The sequence below is a fragment of the Trachinotus anak genome, unplaced genomic scaffold (genome assembly GCF_046630095.1).
Source record: "Trachinotus anak isolate AG129_WGS33_773 ecotype Australia unplaced genomic scaffold, CSIRO_AGI_Tana_v1 ptg000001l, whole genome shotgun sequence".
Lineage (NCBI taxonomy): Eukaryota > Metazoa > Chordata > Actinopteri > Carangiformes > Carangidae > Trachinotus > Trachinotus anak.
The window spans coordinates 2,099,679-2,113,917 of NW_027273852.1; the positions used below are offsets into that span (position 1 = coordinate 2,099,679).

General features: G+C 43.7%; 1 protein-coding gene across 1 annotated transcript; it reads right to left on the reverse strand.

Moving 5' to 3' along the window:
• Positions 1-7,576: 7,576 nt before the first annotated feature.
• Positions 7,577-11,053, reverse strand: twist2. The gene is made up of 2 exons (XM_071489580.1): positions 10,319-11,053; positions 7,577-8,060 (listed from the first exon to the last, which is right to left on the reverse strand). Exon 1 carries the CDS (start codon positions 10,844-10,846, stop codon positions 10,352-10,354), a length of 495 nt encoding a protein of 164 aa, XP_071345681.1. The 5' UTR covers positions 10,847-11,053; the 3' UTR covers positions 7,577-8,060; positions 10,319-10,351.
• Between the last annotated feature and the right edge of the window lie 3,186 nt (positions 11,054-14,239).

The following is a 14,239-nucleotide window of genomic DNA, read 5'->3' on the forward strand; positions in this document are numbered from 1 at the left end:
TGCACTGGCTGGTTTTCATATTAAAAATGTTGGTTTCTGGTTCTCATTGCAAAGAAAAGGCTTAATGGCAAACAGCAGCACACTGCAACAGCACCGATAACTTCATGCAGTGATAATTTGCTTCTCCAGGTCAGGTTTCTTTATTCTTAACTGTCCTGCAGCACTGATTTACCATCACACTCCCATGGTAACCCTGGTAACTTATGATGGGCAGTTTTAGTTTTTAAGGATCAAACTTGATCAGAATTATTATATTTTTTCCTTCCTCTTTCTTCCTTCAGGTCAAAACCTGGTGCCTACATTACCCACAATGCACCACTACCAGCAGTTCAGTTAGTGATTCGATGGTGTTGTCTGAGCAGAGATGACCAGTGAGCAGTGGGAGCAGTTTTTTGTTTTTTGTTTTTTTTTCATTCTCAAAATTGAAGTCTTGAAGTGATGACTCAAATGACATCACTTTAGGCAATTTATTGGCCTTTGCGCGTCTCCCTCTGGAGCCACAAAAAGCTTTGTACAACATCTGCTCCCTGATGTCTGTAAACACACTGTGATGTGTGAAAATTGGTGGAGTTCCCCTTTAAATCCAGAGGGAGGCGGCATCAGAGGAAGGGCAGCAAGGGCCCCACAGTAGCTTTGAGCAGGGATTAGCCACCCATTTGGACAGGGCAAAGGTCTGAGCTAGTGTCCAAATAAACAGTAGTGAATCCCTGTTGGTGGTGGAACTAACGCTAAGACAACAGTCCAAAGGCAAACAAAACCAATCCTGCCTTACCTCCCCTCAAATAAACACACATTCCTCTGCTTTCCTGTCAAACTCTGAATTTAGTGAGTAACAGTGTAAATAATACAGCTTTGTGGGCTTGTCACAGTCTCCGTAAATCACGGCACCATGCTGAGTCAAAGGCAAATCTCTGAGTCCTTGAGGTAATGAGGTTAAACAGAGAGATGAGGCACAATATTTACCATCATACAGATGCTGAGTTCTAAAGGCTCCCAGAAGTAAAAAAGGATGATGTTAAAGACGGGAATGTGTTCTCTTTATGGTTCCTCAGTGGCTGGAGATGCTTTAACAACCACGTTCGAGACACGCAGACTGCCCGTCTCACCTTTAGCTCACCGTAGGCGTCGACGCATTCGTCATCTCTGCTATGTAGCAACACACGACCCCTGTGACCTCTCACTAAGGTCAGGTCGGCGAAAAGGTGGAGCCCTCTGAGTTGAACTTTCACCCCTCCCAAGGGGCATCAAGATGGCCGCCTCCTCTCCACAGCAAAGGGCTGTAATGTCACTAAGGGATTCCCTCTGTTTTCCCTCTTGTTTCTCCGCGGTGACGTTCTGGTCTGCGGCAGCTCGTCTTCATGCTGTGCCGGGTGTTGTCAGTTAGCTCTGTCATTACTCACCCATATGCGTAAAAAAAAAAGGCCTCATCCTCCCAGCTGTGCTCATCACCGCACTTTTTAATTGCAGGTTGGACTGACTCGAAACGGGCGATGAGGCTTTGACCAGCTGCTGGGACGACAAATAAAACTAATTACAGATGAGAGTCATTAGAATCAGTTTTGAATCAACAGCCTACACAAACATGTTTGCTAAGCATCAATGTTGAAGTGTGAACGAGGAAACACTTTGGCAAGGTCTTTAGACCAGGCAGTTTGTTGCTGACAAATTCAACATTTAATCCTCAGTTTCCCTCAACTTATTTTATTCCGAGCGTGGAGGTGGAAACAATGGCAATGTACATGAGACAGTCTGTGAGAGCTTGCTGTTCTTTCCAGTGGATGTTCCACCAGTCCAGTTGGGACTTCTGATCCATAGTGTATTTGAAAAGCTGTGCAGCGTTTGCTTGTCTTGCTACTGTGTGTGTTTAGTCTGGTGCTGAGCATGTTCTGACATCAAAAGGACAAGGACACACGAGGCTGCGAGGAGCTGCTGCAGACACAGGGCTGAGGCTGGGTCACTGTCAGCTTGGGTGTCAAGAGTAAAAGCGGCAAATCAAAGTTCAGTTACACAAGCTACCAATGAAGGCATTATTCTAAAGATATAGGACAAACCAAAACGCCAAGCCTCGATTTATTTAACTCCACTCACATAACTGGCTCCAAATGTCCCCTTGATGCTAAAATATGAAATATGTCCTTTATGGAAAAACACAAACTATAAAGTAACATTTTACCAGATTCTCTTCAAACCAACATGACTTAAAATGAACAAAATATTTTGTTTACAAATAAAAACAAAAGAAAATACATCTGTTTGTTCTTTTTATATGTGTATATATATATATATATATATATATATATATATATATATGTGTGTGTGGTATTAAGTCCACTTCCTAACTTTCACATCCCACCATATGTATTGATAAATGCATCAAAGAGATGGATTTGTTCTGATGAAGACCATGTGATACAAAAAAAGCTAGTAAGTTAGCCCTTGAGTTGGAAATGTTAGAGATTAAAGTTTGATCATCAACTCATTTTTTTAATTTATTTTTTTAATTTTCAAAAGCGTAAACCTTTTGTCTGCTACTTTGGAACATGTGCTCCCCCGGGGTGCGAATGTTTGTAGATGAAATATGAGGTAATATTGAGTTTGTCATGACAGCCCTGCAGTTGTTTGTTGTTTGGATTTTGCACATTTTGAACTCTTGCCACCAGGGGGTTTCATCTAACAGCTTGAACTTATGTAGAGTTACTTTGAACAATACAAGGCCTCTTTCTAAGCCTCAAACTGTCCAGTGGTACCTTGTTATATCTTGGAGAACAGTCTTAGGAGAACTTTTTTTTTTTATTATTATTTAAATTGGAATCTTATTCTTTCCTACAGTGACAAAAACTTTCCTATTTAGTATGAAGGTTTCCCACATCTCCTCCCTAAACCTGCAGATGGATCAAATGTTACAGCTGAAGGTCAGTTAGGAGGATGCTGGGACTGTTACTGCGACTGGGGAAGGAAAGAAAAATGAACAGGTCATGTCTGTGGAGGTTCACGTGCCTCACCCACCTCAAACTGCTGCTTCATGGTTTTCTCATGACCATGGTAAATAATAAAGCCTACAGTTTTTATCATAAAACTGTGCTTTACTGGCGATGCAGAGCCAAGATAAGACCAAAGCAGTGACTCTGAAACGTTTGACCCGACTCCCTGGATGTCTGGCACGGATAAATCCAACATGTATCTGACACATTAATGAGCAGAGATTACTGTTAATGGATGTTGCTTGTTTGTGAATACAACAAACAGCGAATGCCTCGAAAATGTCTCCCTGTTGAGATGACATGTTGTAGCTGTCCCTCATCTGACCTGGTTAGAGAGGCTGTAATTATTGTTTGGCTAACATCACTGACACTAAAGTTAGATACGCTCTTACTTTGTGGCCGCTGAAATGTGATGATTAGTGCGAACCTCGCTGAGGTCTATACCCTTCTTCGCCAACCGCCTGTAACAGTGCCAGATGTGCCAGTGGAGAAACGCAGGGAGGCTGGTGAAGGCTGATTTATTCAGAAATGGAACAGAGCAGTTTATATAACTTTGGTCTGCACTTTGTGTATGTGTGTGTAAGATGAGACCAGATGGACTTTGGACAACGCCAGAAGAGAAGATGTGCTCAGAGGCTCAGTGCCAAGAGCCAAGCTACACACACAAACACATGGAGAGTAATGCAGCACATTCACATACACATTCTCCAAAGGCTGCGCAGCTAAAGGCAGCGCTCACATCACAGGACCTTATTTACAGAATGCATTTCTTTATTTCCTACAAAATTAACAACAAAAGCCTTTGTTTGGACAGTCTGTCATGGTGGACACCTAAATTACCCATCATACACCACAGAGGATCTGATTCAAAGCACAAACATGAATTCATTTTGCAGCCGTGCTCTCTCTGCATGCCAGGAGTCTGAGTGATCGTCCTCCGTGTTTTGTTTTGTTTTTTTTATGATGACAGTGGGATACACAAACAACATGACAGATCACACTTTGCACACATGGCAACAGCATTAGATTTGAAGTCACAAATCAGAAATGAAAGGTGTTTTCACAGACGTGCAGCACAGACATGTTATCTACATCACTTAAGAAGGAAAAAGTGAGTATCCCAGGAGCAGGACTGCTTTTATAACTATATTCCCCCGTCTAAGTTCCACTCCCCCAGCTTCCAGAGTCCACAAGAAAACCCTGAGGAGCCACGTGGTGCAGAGTGAGATTTCGGAGGTGAGAGGATGCCATCTACAGAGGCTTTCAGTCATGTATAAAAATATACACACAGTGAGCTCCAGAGGACAGAGGACAGATATGGACAAATCAGCAGGGTGGCATCATCTCTTCTCTTTTACTGCCACCGTGCATGAGGAATTCCTCTCTTCACAGGGTCACTGACTCGAGCACCAAGATCAGGGCAGGGTCAAGCAGTTTGCTAATAGATACTTTAACAGGTGCTGCGATGATAAGTTCTCCTGAAGCCCAGTTTGAGAGACGCTCAAGGGTCTGCAGAGGCAATGTCATGTTGCTCTCATAAAGTCTCTCTATGGTTTTACATCCACCAGAGGTTTGAGGCTGCAGATCAGTGTCCTGAGGGGAATCTAGATGGACTTCGAGAGGACAGTTAGTGATTGGAAGTTACTTGTCGAAACCTTAAGACAAGTTTCGCATTGCTGAAAAAGCCTACAGCTAGTGTGAATGCATATAATTTTGTGCACCCACCCACTCCAGAGAAATAAAAAAGAAAAAAACAAAAATCACCAGCCTGAGGCCTGATGAAAATGTGGCGGGGCCCTTCTGTGCAGGATCAAAGTCTCAGGGACTCTGATTAAATGATGGAATGAAGGAAAGGCGGATACGAGCTGAAGAAAAAAGCCAGAACCTCTGCTAATTCCTTTTCATCCAGGCGGCCTTGACAGCCCAGGCTCTGCCAGGTTCCTCTGAGCGGCATCACGCTCACTCCACTCTGCGTCAGGTTTTGTTGGTTTCGTTGCTCTGTTAGTTTGGATGTCAAATATCTGCACAGACCAGGACAAAGCTAAACTCATCCAGGTTCACTGTAGAAGGGAAATACAGTGGTTCTCTGGGGGAACCTTGGCTCATGTAGACTCAGCACCAAGATATGATGATTTAGGGAGGAAACACTGAGGGAATGACTGCAGCTGCAGTGTTTCAGTCACATAAAACAAGTGAACAAAAAGGCCCAACAAAGATAGCAAAATATACCTAAATTCACCTAAAAATTCACCTTAAACTTTATTGTAATTTCTCTTCTATGAGCATAAAACATGTTTTTTCCTGTAAACCACAGAATAAAACCAACATTTAATCTAATTTAATAATGATAATAATGACTCTTATTAATCACCACCATTCATCACTTTGAACAGTCACTTGCTAAAATTATCATCTGCAACACAGAGTGGGAGAAAAACAGAGAAGCATCAATGCTTGAAGCTTATTTAAAGTCTGACTAATGCCTGTGTATCGCCATGGTGGCAGCCGACACAGCTGACCTCCAGCTTTGCCAACACACACACACACAGGGTTAGTTCAGTCATGCCGACATCAGCCTCAGAGAGTGGTATAAGGCTAACCTTGGGATTTTTTTTTATTTTTTTTTTATTGAACCAGACGAGCACTGAATACCGTTTGAGGCGCACAGAGTGTAAACCTTTACTTTATTCCCTTTTTACTGCAAATTAAAGTTTTGTAGCTTTTTCCGTCTGATTTTACGGGAAACATCTGGATCTCTTGCACCGCTGGAGCAGTGGCCCCGGGTGATTCTGTGTTGCTCAGCTGTGAGGGCCCGGGATAATGAGCAGGTATCAAACAGGCTCCTATGGATAGGCCGGCCTAGGTAGGAAGGGCAGTCCGGCAGGATCCGAGACCACCATGCCAAAAGCGACGGCACATCGTGGCATTTCTGCATGTTTGGAAAGTTATTGTGAAAAATTTTTACAATAAAAGGATTTCACCTGATTTTGCTTGAGATGTTCATCAGAAGGCGGCAGTGGGAATATTTGTTTCAGATTATGCAGAAAATGTGACTTTTGTTCACGCGTGTATGACCCTGTTTTCACTGCCCTGCAGATCAGCTGTGTTTCTCCAGCCTGTGTGAAGTTACTGAGGCCTGATGCACAGCCTTCACACGGGGAGAGCCACGTCATTCCTCAACCAGCAAAATCAGAATTGGTCACAGGGATCACAGTGCCACACACTCTGTCAGATAAATCACAATGTGCCTCCTGCAGCCGACTCGGCGAGGAGCAGGTTCAACAGTGTTTCACTGAAACACCCACCAACACAAATGATTCACTGAAACAGAGCATCAATCAAACAAAGTGTGGATGCCCCCTCGGTGAGACTGCACTCATGCACATGTCAGATAAAAGTGTGTGTGTGCGTGTGCGTGTGTGTGTGTTTGTGTGTGTGTGTGTGTGTGTGTGTGTGTGTGTGTGTGTGTGTGTGTGTAAACTCTAATAAATCAGTGGATAATGTGAGTTCGGTGCATCGGCATCTTCACAAACCAGCAGGAGGATGAAGCCACTGTGGCTGCAGGTGTGTCCCCCCCCCGCACCACACACGCTCATCTTGAGACGAACACACAGACTGACAAACACTCTGCTGTTTCCACACCAGTGTACGGTTCTCCTGTGGAAATCAGTGGTGATTTTATAGCAGCTATGAGGCCTCTGTGATCTCCTGAGCACTTTGTATTTTGTGATGCACTTTTCCACCTGAGGGAGAGAGAGAGAGTGAAGCCTGCTGTAAAATGTAAGATGCTGTGAGTTGACTGCAGTTTAAATGACAGGGCAGTGTTTAGTTTTTTTTTTTTGGGGGCGGGGGGGAGGTGTCATTATCGAGCTATTCAGAAGTGAGGGTTTCAGCAGCAGCAGACCCTCAGTGCAGAGTCAGCCCAGCATTTGCACTGGGCTAACAATGAGCTGCTTTCAGCGTTTAGATTGCATCTAACCACGTCTGGGAAAACGAGATGTAAACAGTTTTAATGTTTTAAGAGTGAGCGGGAGAGATTCAAAGGAATTTGTGCAGTCGTCTGGTTGGGGTCCGTTTTTTTTTGTTTTTTTTTAAGCTGCAGGCTGAGAGTTATTGTCCTTATCTGCGCTTGCTGGGGCTCCCTGCTCGTTAAAGAGCCCAGAGGCATCGCCATTTCAAATGATTACTCGTTATTTAAGCGGACAAGCATTTTATAAGCCTGAGTTTGAAACTGGCTCGAATTTCCTCCACTGTTAATGAAGCTGTATTTTTTTATGGTCGTGTTTTTTTTTTTTTTTTTTTAAGTCGGCGTTTTCTTTCCATAACAAGCGCAGAGGGGAGAAAAGGGGCAACTTCTCACACCCAGCAGGGAAATAAAAATGGTGTTAGTATTTTTTCTTTCTTTCTTTCTTAATCTAGCAGCCATCAGGGGAAACCTCACATAAGCAGGCGTATTGTTTTAGGTTGGTCTAATTTTCATCTTGTTGGATGGAAGTTACAGAAACTGTAATGACTTTGACTGCTTTTATTGGAATTTATTCAGCTGAATTTATGCTATAGCTTCAAATCTACTGCTAAAAAAAAAATCAAGCATATTTTGTTCAAAAATATGTGTTTTAATAAATAAGCAAAAACAAAAAAAATGTACATTGGACGGAGTTTTTTTGGAGACTTGCTAAAGAAAGTCGGTGAAATAAATCCATGCAGGAATGACTCTAAATTGCATTGGTCCCTTTACAAGCTATAGGCGCACTTACACAGGTATGTACAATATGCATTCATTTATATATATATTTATACTTTGGTTTAAAGTCTTTGCAAAACAAAATATATCTCCTTCTGAAAAAAAAACAGGATTTAAGGATGGCTTTGCTGCAGTGCAGGCCGAACTGTGACACCTCTGGCCTCCACGCATGGCAGAGCTCTGTCTGAGCTCCACAGAGGCACACGCAGCGCGGTGGATCCGCGTCCACACACACGCACAGATGTGGGTCACATTACGTCTCTCCGCCATGCCTCTGAGGTCGATGGGTTCTTCAGTCACACCTTTGGTCTTCATACGTTGTAGAAGTAAACAGTCTGCGATGGAGACAAGGAGGGAGACACAGAAACGTCACTGATGATATGGACACACGTACAGACACGCTTTAGGTTCTGTCCTGTCTGTGAGTTGAGGCCACATCTGATCTTTCTTTTTTCTTTTTTTCTTTTTTTTTTTTACATTCACTGGCTCGCTGAGCGTGTGGGAAGTCATTAATGAATCAATTATTATCCACCGAGCTGAGTAAAACCATATGGCCACAGAGAAGCAGGAACCTTTTGTATTTGAGTGGGATCCTACAGCTGCAGTTTCTCTGGCCTTTGCTTTGAAGCACCTGAGTAAATTCACGCTTTGCTTTTGGCCCAGTCCTTCGACAATAACATCTATTTCCTCAGAGCAGCATTAAAAGTTATTATCGAAATATACCTTCACTGAGGTCACGATTTGGGAGGTTTATTTTGAAAGGGCTTTCACATATTTATGAATAACATCGCCACGTGGATTTTGATTTGACCCACGCAACAAAATGAACACGGTTTGTTCTTAGAGAGCAGGTCACCTCATGTCTGTGCCTCACATGCTCCTAAAGGAAAAAGAGACATTCTTAAAAGCTAAACGACACCTCTCAGTGCTGTGTTGTTCCCCAGAGCTCAATTAAACTCAGGATTACTCAGGAAAAAAAAAAAAAAAAAACACCTTCAAATTTACTATGCTTACACAGATCACCAGGCCTGTAATAAGGCAGCTTATTGCTGTCCCCGCAGCAGCAGCAGAGTTGGCTGCTGATGAGCAGTCAAACTACAGGTCAGGCCCCTGAGACTTAAACAAACCCCGCTCCTAGATTATTTTAACTGTGAAGTGTTGTTTAGCATCAGCTGCTTTATGCTGCTGCTCAGCCCCAAATAAACAGCCCGGGCCTTTATTTTCCTAAGTTGATCTGCAGCAGACATGTCTGAGGCCTCAGCTGAATGGTTGTATATTCGCATCCGTCAGATCTTTCCAAGAAGCTCAAACTGTGATGGCATTTCCTGGTGTCTCCTGATAACAGACAAGATGATAGATTTTTTCCTGTGTTGCTAAACTGCAAAGTGGAATTCAGTTTTCCTAAACCATGCCCGTGAAAACATAAAACACACGCTGTCAGGTTTTTTGTGATAACGACACATTTGTCTTGGTGTTGTGCTGGATCACGGAGCCTGGTGGAAATGAGCAAACCGGGCTGCAAATCTGCAAAACAACGTGACCGAACCCGAACCGCCTGTTAATGCGGGCCTCTGTTTTTATTGTCTTGCACTGGCTTGAACTTTCATGTCCTGCCGAGCTGCCCATTCCTGCGGTCTGCGCACAGGAAAGCCCTCTATTGTGGATATAAATTACCCGTGGTGGCACCACAGCTGCGTCTTGGTGCGGCCCAGTGCTTTTAAAATAAGGATTAACTGCAAAACTCACAACTGGCTAATTTCATGCGTTTTCTGGTCAAAAATAGAAGAGACAGAAACAGACGAGGCGTAGCTATTCTTCCTCTGGCCTCGAAGGTGAAAATGATCCAAAACTATTATTTGTATTAATTCACCTACTTCCCTCCGCCTGATCCCTTTCTCCAAATAAATACACTGTTCCCTTTTCCACATCCTGGACTGGACTCAGTTTGGACTGGATCCTTGTGGGATCCTGAAAGGTGTCAACAGGTGATCTGATGGATCGGTTGTCACCATAAGAGCCAGGGCGCACAGCAGCAGCAGCAGCAGCAGCAGCAGCAGCAGCATCCAGATGCAGATGCAGATGTGTCTGTCGGGCGCTGACAAGATGCTGAGGCCTCAGTGTGAAACCTGGCGCATTAATAACAAGCCCGCACAGCTCAGGGCCTTCAGGCTGTTCAGCACATGGGTTGAAACTGTGGTGCACAGCTCTGTCATGTGACCGTTCAGAACATATATATATATATATATTAAATCTGCATTAAAGATATGGCAGCAGGTTTTAAAGGACACCCTCCAAATCCAACAGACGTGCCCTAATCACCAGCACACACCTACTCATATTTTACAGAAACTAGTGCAGAAAAGTGCATTAATTTGTGAGTAAAATTCAAAGGATACAGTCAGTAATTTACCTCATGTGTCTGCCTACAGCATCATGCTGTTGTTTAAAATTTGGTTTTATATCAGTGATTGTCTTGTGAGGATATTATTTGTCCAATCCAAGAATAAAAACCCAAGCTCCTCTAGGCCTCCTACTTCTGCTCTATACACTAATAACATTGGATTTCCTTTGCTTTCGGTCTTGTGGTACCCACCGCTTTGGCATAGTAAGTGAAGGTCTCTGGGTGCTAGTGAGATGCTGACATAGACCAAGCGCCCTCCATCCTCCACACGGAGAACGCGTAACTGAGTCTTTCGTGCGCAACGTAGCTGCAGCTGGACATCTTGCTGTCCATCTCGTCGCTCTGCAGCACCTGACAGAGAAAATCAATGTATCTGGAGGCGAGCTTCAGCGTCTGTATCTTGCTCAGTTTGTCCGAGGGAAGCGTGGGGATAATTTTGCGCAAAGACGCAAAGGCCTCGTTCAGAGACTGAGTCCGTTGCCTCTCCCGGACGTTGGCCAGGACCCGCTGGTTCTGCAGCTCCTCGTACGACTGGGTGCTGCTCGGACTCGGCTTTTTCCCCCGCTTCACCGGCCCCGGGCTGCTGCCGCTGCTGTCCTCGCTGGATTTCTTACTGTGTCTCCTCTTCCTCGCAAAGCGCTTCTGCTGTCTGTCCAGCTCCTCCTCGCTGGTCACCAGACTATCCACAGGGGAGACCGGAGAACTGGAGCCCTCTTCCATTTCTTTCTTGAAGAAATGCAGGGATAGAGAGGAAAAAACGTTGTCCACCTTTGAAGCCGTGGTTACAGCAGTGTATAGATATCCGTAAAGAGGAGGAGAATAACTTCAGGGTGTCTCACTCGCTGCGCTTTCTTGCTTTTAAAAGTTTCAGTCTGGAAGGTTGGCACGCTTCTCCTCTCGCAGGAAGTTTTTTCCTTCAGTTTTTTTGGAAACTTTATCCCAGTTTCAGATGCTAAATAGTTTTGAGGGTGGAAGGGGAGGGGTTTGGAGGGCGGAGGGGGAGCTAGTGTGCGTCCCGGTCCGCTAATAAGCAGGAGGGAGCAGTCGCGGTTTCATGTGTCCGGGATATGACTGAAACAAGGCTCTTATTTACAGTCAAAAAGCGGCGGAGAGCTGCTCCTTTTGTTTGCTTTCCCCCTTTGTGCACGGTTAGTCCCATCAAAACAACATTTTTATATTATTTTCTTTTTTTTAATGAGATACTTCATTGAATCAGAATTAATCAAATTATTAATTATGGGTTGGGTTATTATAAAATGGGCCTAATATATATATATTGTTAAGCGTTTATTTAAATGCTGGTATTTATCTTGAATAAATCTTTATATGTAGGCTATTTTTAAAACTTCAGCTCATATTATATAATTTTATTATCATTATTCTCTACTCCAGACAGTCAACAATATCTGCTCTCAGAGGCCTGTGGGCTTTGAATTAAAGTAAAACATCAGTCTGAGTCAATAAAACTACCGAGTTAACTGCTGTATAAAATCCATTTGGTCCTGGAGTGTTAAGGCTGTGTGTCAAAGTCCACTCACGCACTGTAAGGCCTTTTATATCCACGCAAACCAGCCACGCACAGTAAATACTGTGTGTTCACTGCAGCTCAGAGGGAGCGCACAGATTTACGCGCAGATTCGTCGGGCTGGAGGAAATCTATCCGCTTGATCTTTAATCGAATCAAGTCTGTGCGTTCTCACAGTCCCTATAATGTGGAAGTCAAACAGGAAGGAGGCTTAAACTAACCGAGGAGCTCTCCGGTTTCTGCGGATACCTCCAGCGGACGCTCTCTCTCTCCGTGCGTTTTGTCAGCGCTCCACTTCTTCATCTGTCATGTCATGTTTTCCCTACACAGAGCGGCGCACAGGTGGCTCATATTATACAGCTGAATTTATCCACTGCCAAAATACAGAGTTTGTCCAAATCAGCTGACTGACCTCTCGAGATTTCTGTGGCTCTATATTATTGTGTTTTTTTTTTTTTTTTTGGCTAAAGCCAGTGTTGTATAACTGCAAACATATCATGGCCTTTAACCAGTCATTTTATTTTTATCTAAAAAGAAAGAAACAGGGGGAAAAAATCTGGGGCTGAGTGAGCTGAGATCATTTATCTTGCTTGCAAGATTCCTCTTGAATAAAATAAATCTCAGCTTTCTTGGAGGAATGAGCTGCTTTATTGTGTCAGATTTTTTAAGAAAACAATTTAAATCATTTAAAGAATTAAAATAATTCATTTAAGACAAGATTTCTTAATGGAGATTAATTATTAAACATATTTTACCTTTTTGTAAGGCAGGCTACTTTACCCTTAAAGAACACTGTATTGGATGATGTTCCTCAGTGAGGAAACAAGGCTTCAACTGTTAACGTGACTCTGTCATTATTCAAATTGTACTGAATAATTGCCTCCTATTAGGAAGCAATTTTGCTAATTCACACTGTAGCGTACACTTTAGTTCACCACTAGTATCTGAAAATAATCAAACTGCAGTATCTTGAGTGCATGTGCCCATGTTATGTGTGTTTTGCACATCCGGGGAGACTGGTCGCTGTAAATGGGGTGAAACCGAGTTCCTCCTGAACGTTGCACAACATACTTTAAACCCATGAGTGCTCACTTGGTATTGGGACATATCCTGCTTTTCCCTTGAAATCTCCCCTGGCCTACAGGAAACCTGGTCTGCTTTGTGTTTTGGGCTGCAGTGGTAATGGTGACTGTCATGCTACTTTTAGTCGGTGCCACAGCTCTTAATTCAGACCCTGGTATGCATCAGCACAGGTCAAAGTGTGGCTACATTTTACTGGTCTAGTTCATACAACCTCTTTATGAAGAAGGTAATGTTTCACACATGTAAATACGAAAGCAAAGATCAAATATCTGCAAGTGCATCGCATGAAAGAAGGAACATACACACACACAGGAGCACACACACACACGATGACACACACTTTGCCTGATTATGCCCTCTGACCTTCTCCTCCCTGTCTCAGCTGCAGGAGGCCTACATACCCAGGGGAGACTTGCTGAGCAAGAGGCTGATCCTGCACAGTGTCTGTGAGGTATAGGCTTCACATATACACACTTCACAAGACGTAAAAGGGCGAGAGCGGGCCCCCAGGCCAGCACTTTTCCACCCACTGTACATGCTGTGGGTAATGATAAGCAAGCTCCTTTTCAAAAAGGCAGGCAGTGAATGATTGGGACAACAACCTGCCCTAGTCTCAAACTCACTGAAACTCTGTTTATTCCACTGCAAAATATAGTGTGTGAGTAAATAAAAAGAAAAAATGTTAAGCAAAAGTTTAATAATTTAATATGCGCTTTTTGGAATTACAGCATACACTATTTTTCTTTTCATTTAACTCTGGTTTGGGTGTGAAATCTATTAAAAGTTTGAGATTTGCATTAGAATTTCTCTAATGCAATATTTAAGCTTGAACTGATCATCTAGGCCTCGTTTAAACCTCAGCCAGGCCTGTGAAAACGTGTCGATGTGGAAATACAGACAGTAATATTCAAAAGAACTCGTTAATCCATCAGGGATGTAGGTAAATGATTCATCTGTCACCCGATGCTCAGTTCAGTCCCTGTGGCTCTTTCATGAACCTGAGAGAGGTGATGGAGGAGCAAAAGAGGCAAAAAGAAGTGGGGGGGGGGGGGGGGGGGGGGGGGGGGGGATGACCTGCCTCTCAGATCAAAGATGATCTCGGGTCGTAATTCAGCAGAGCAAGATGACGCACCTCTGTCTTGTCCGACACCTTTGAAACCGGCTCCACATGGGTCGAGGGCATGGCCCTAATAAGCCCAGATCCTCTCTGCTGTCACACCAGGGAAAAACACATCCTCGTCTCATGCACGGCCCTCTGCCTTCACGTCAGCCTCATAAACAGAAAGGACTGGTCGTGAGACGAGAAGTGAGAGTGAGAGGCGCTGAGAGACAGAAAACAGTTTCGAGAGGGGAAACATAAAAGGAGGGATACAGAGGAAAACAGAGAGAAGAGGCCAAATGTATGGATGCGTGATGATTCACAGGAGTCTTTGATCTGACAGAGAGGGTTATAGACGTGTGAGGGAAGTTATGGAAGAGATGATTTGTCAGAGGCTGTGATGAGT

What these genes read in the sequence shown, in the direction of transcription:
- twist2 (XM_071489580.1), bottom strand. Translation starts at nt 10,846, where the DNA reads ATGGAAGAGGGCTCCAGTTCTCCGGTCTCCCCTGTGGATAGTCTGGTG.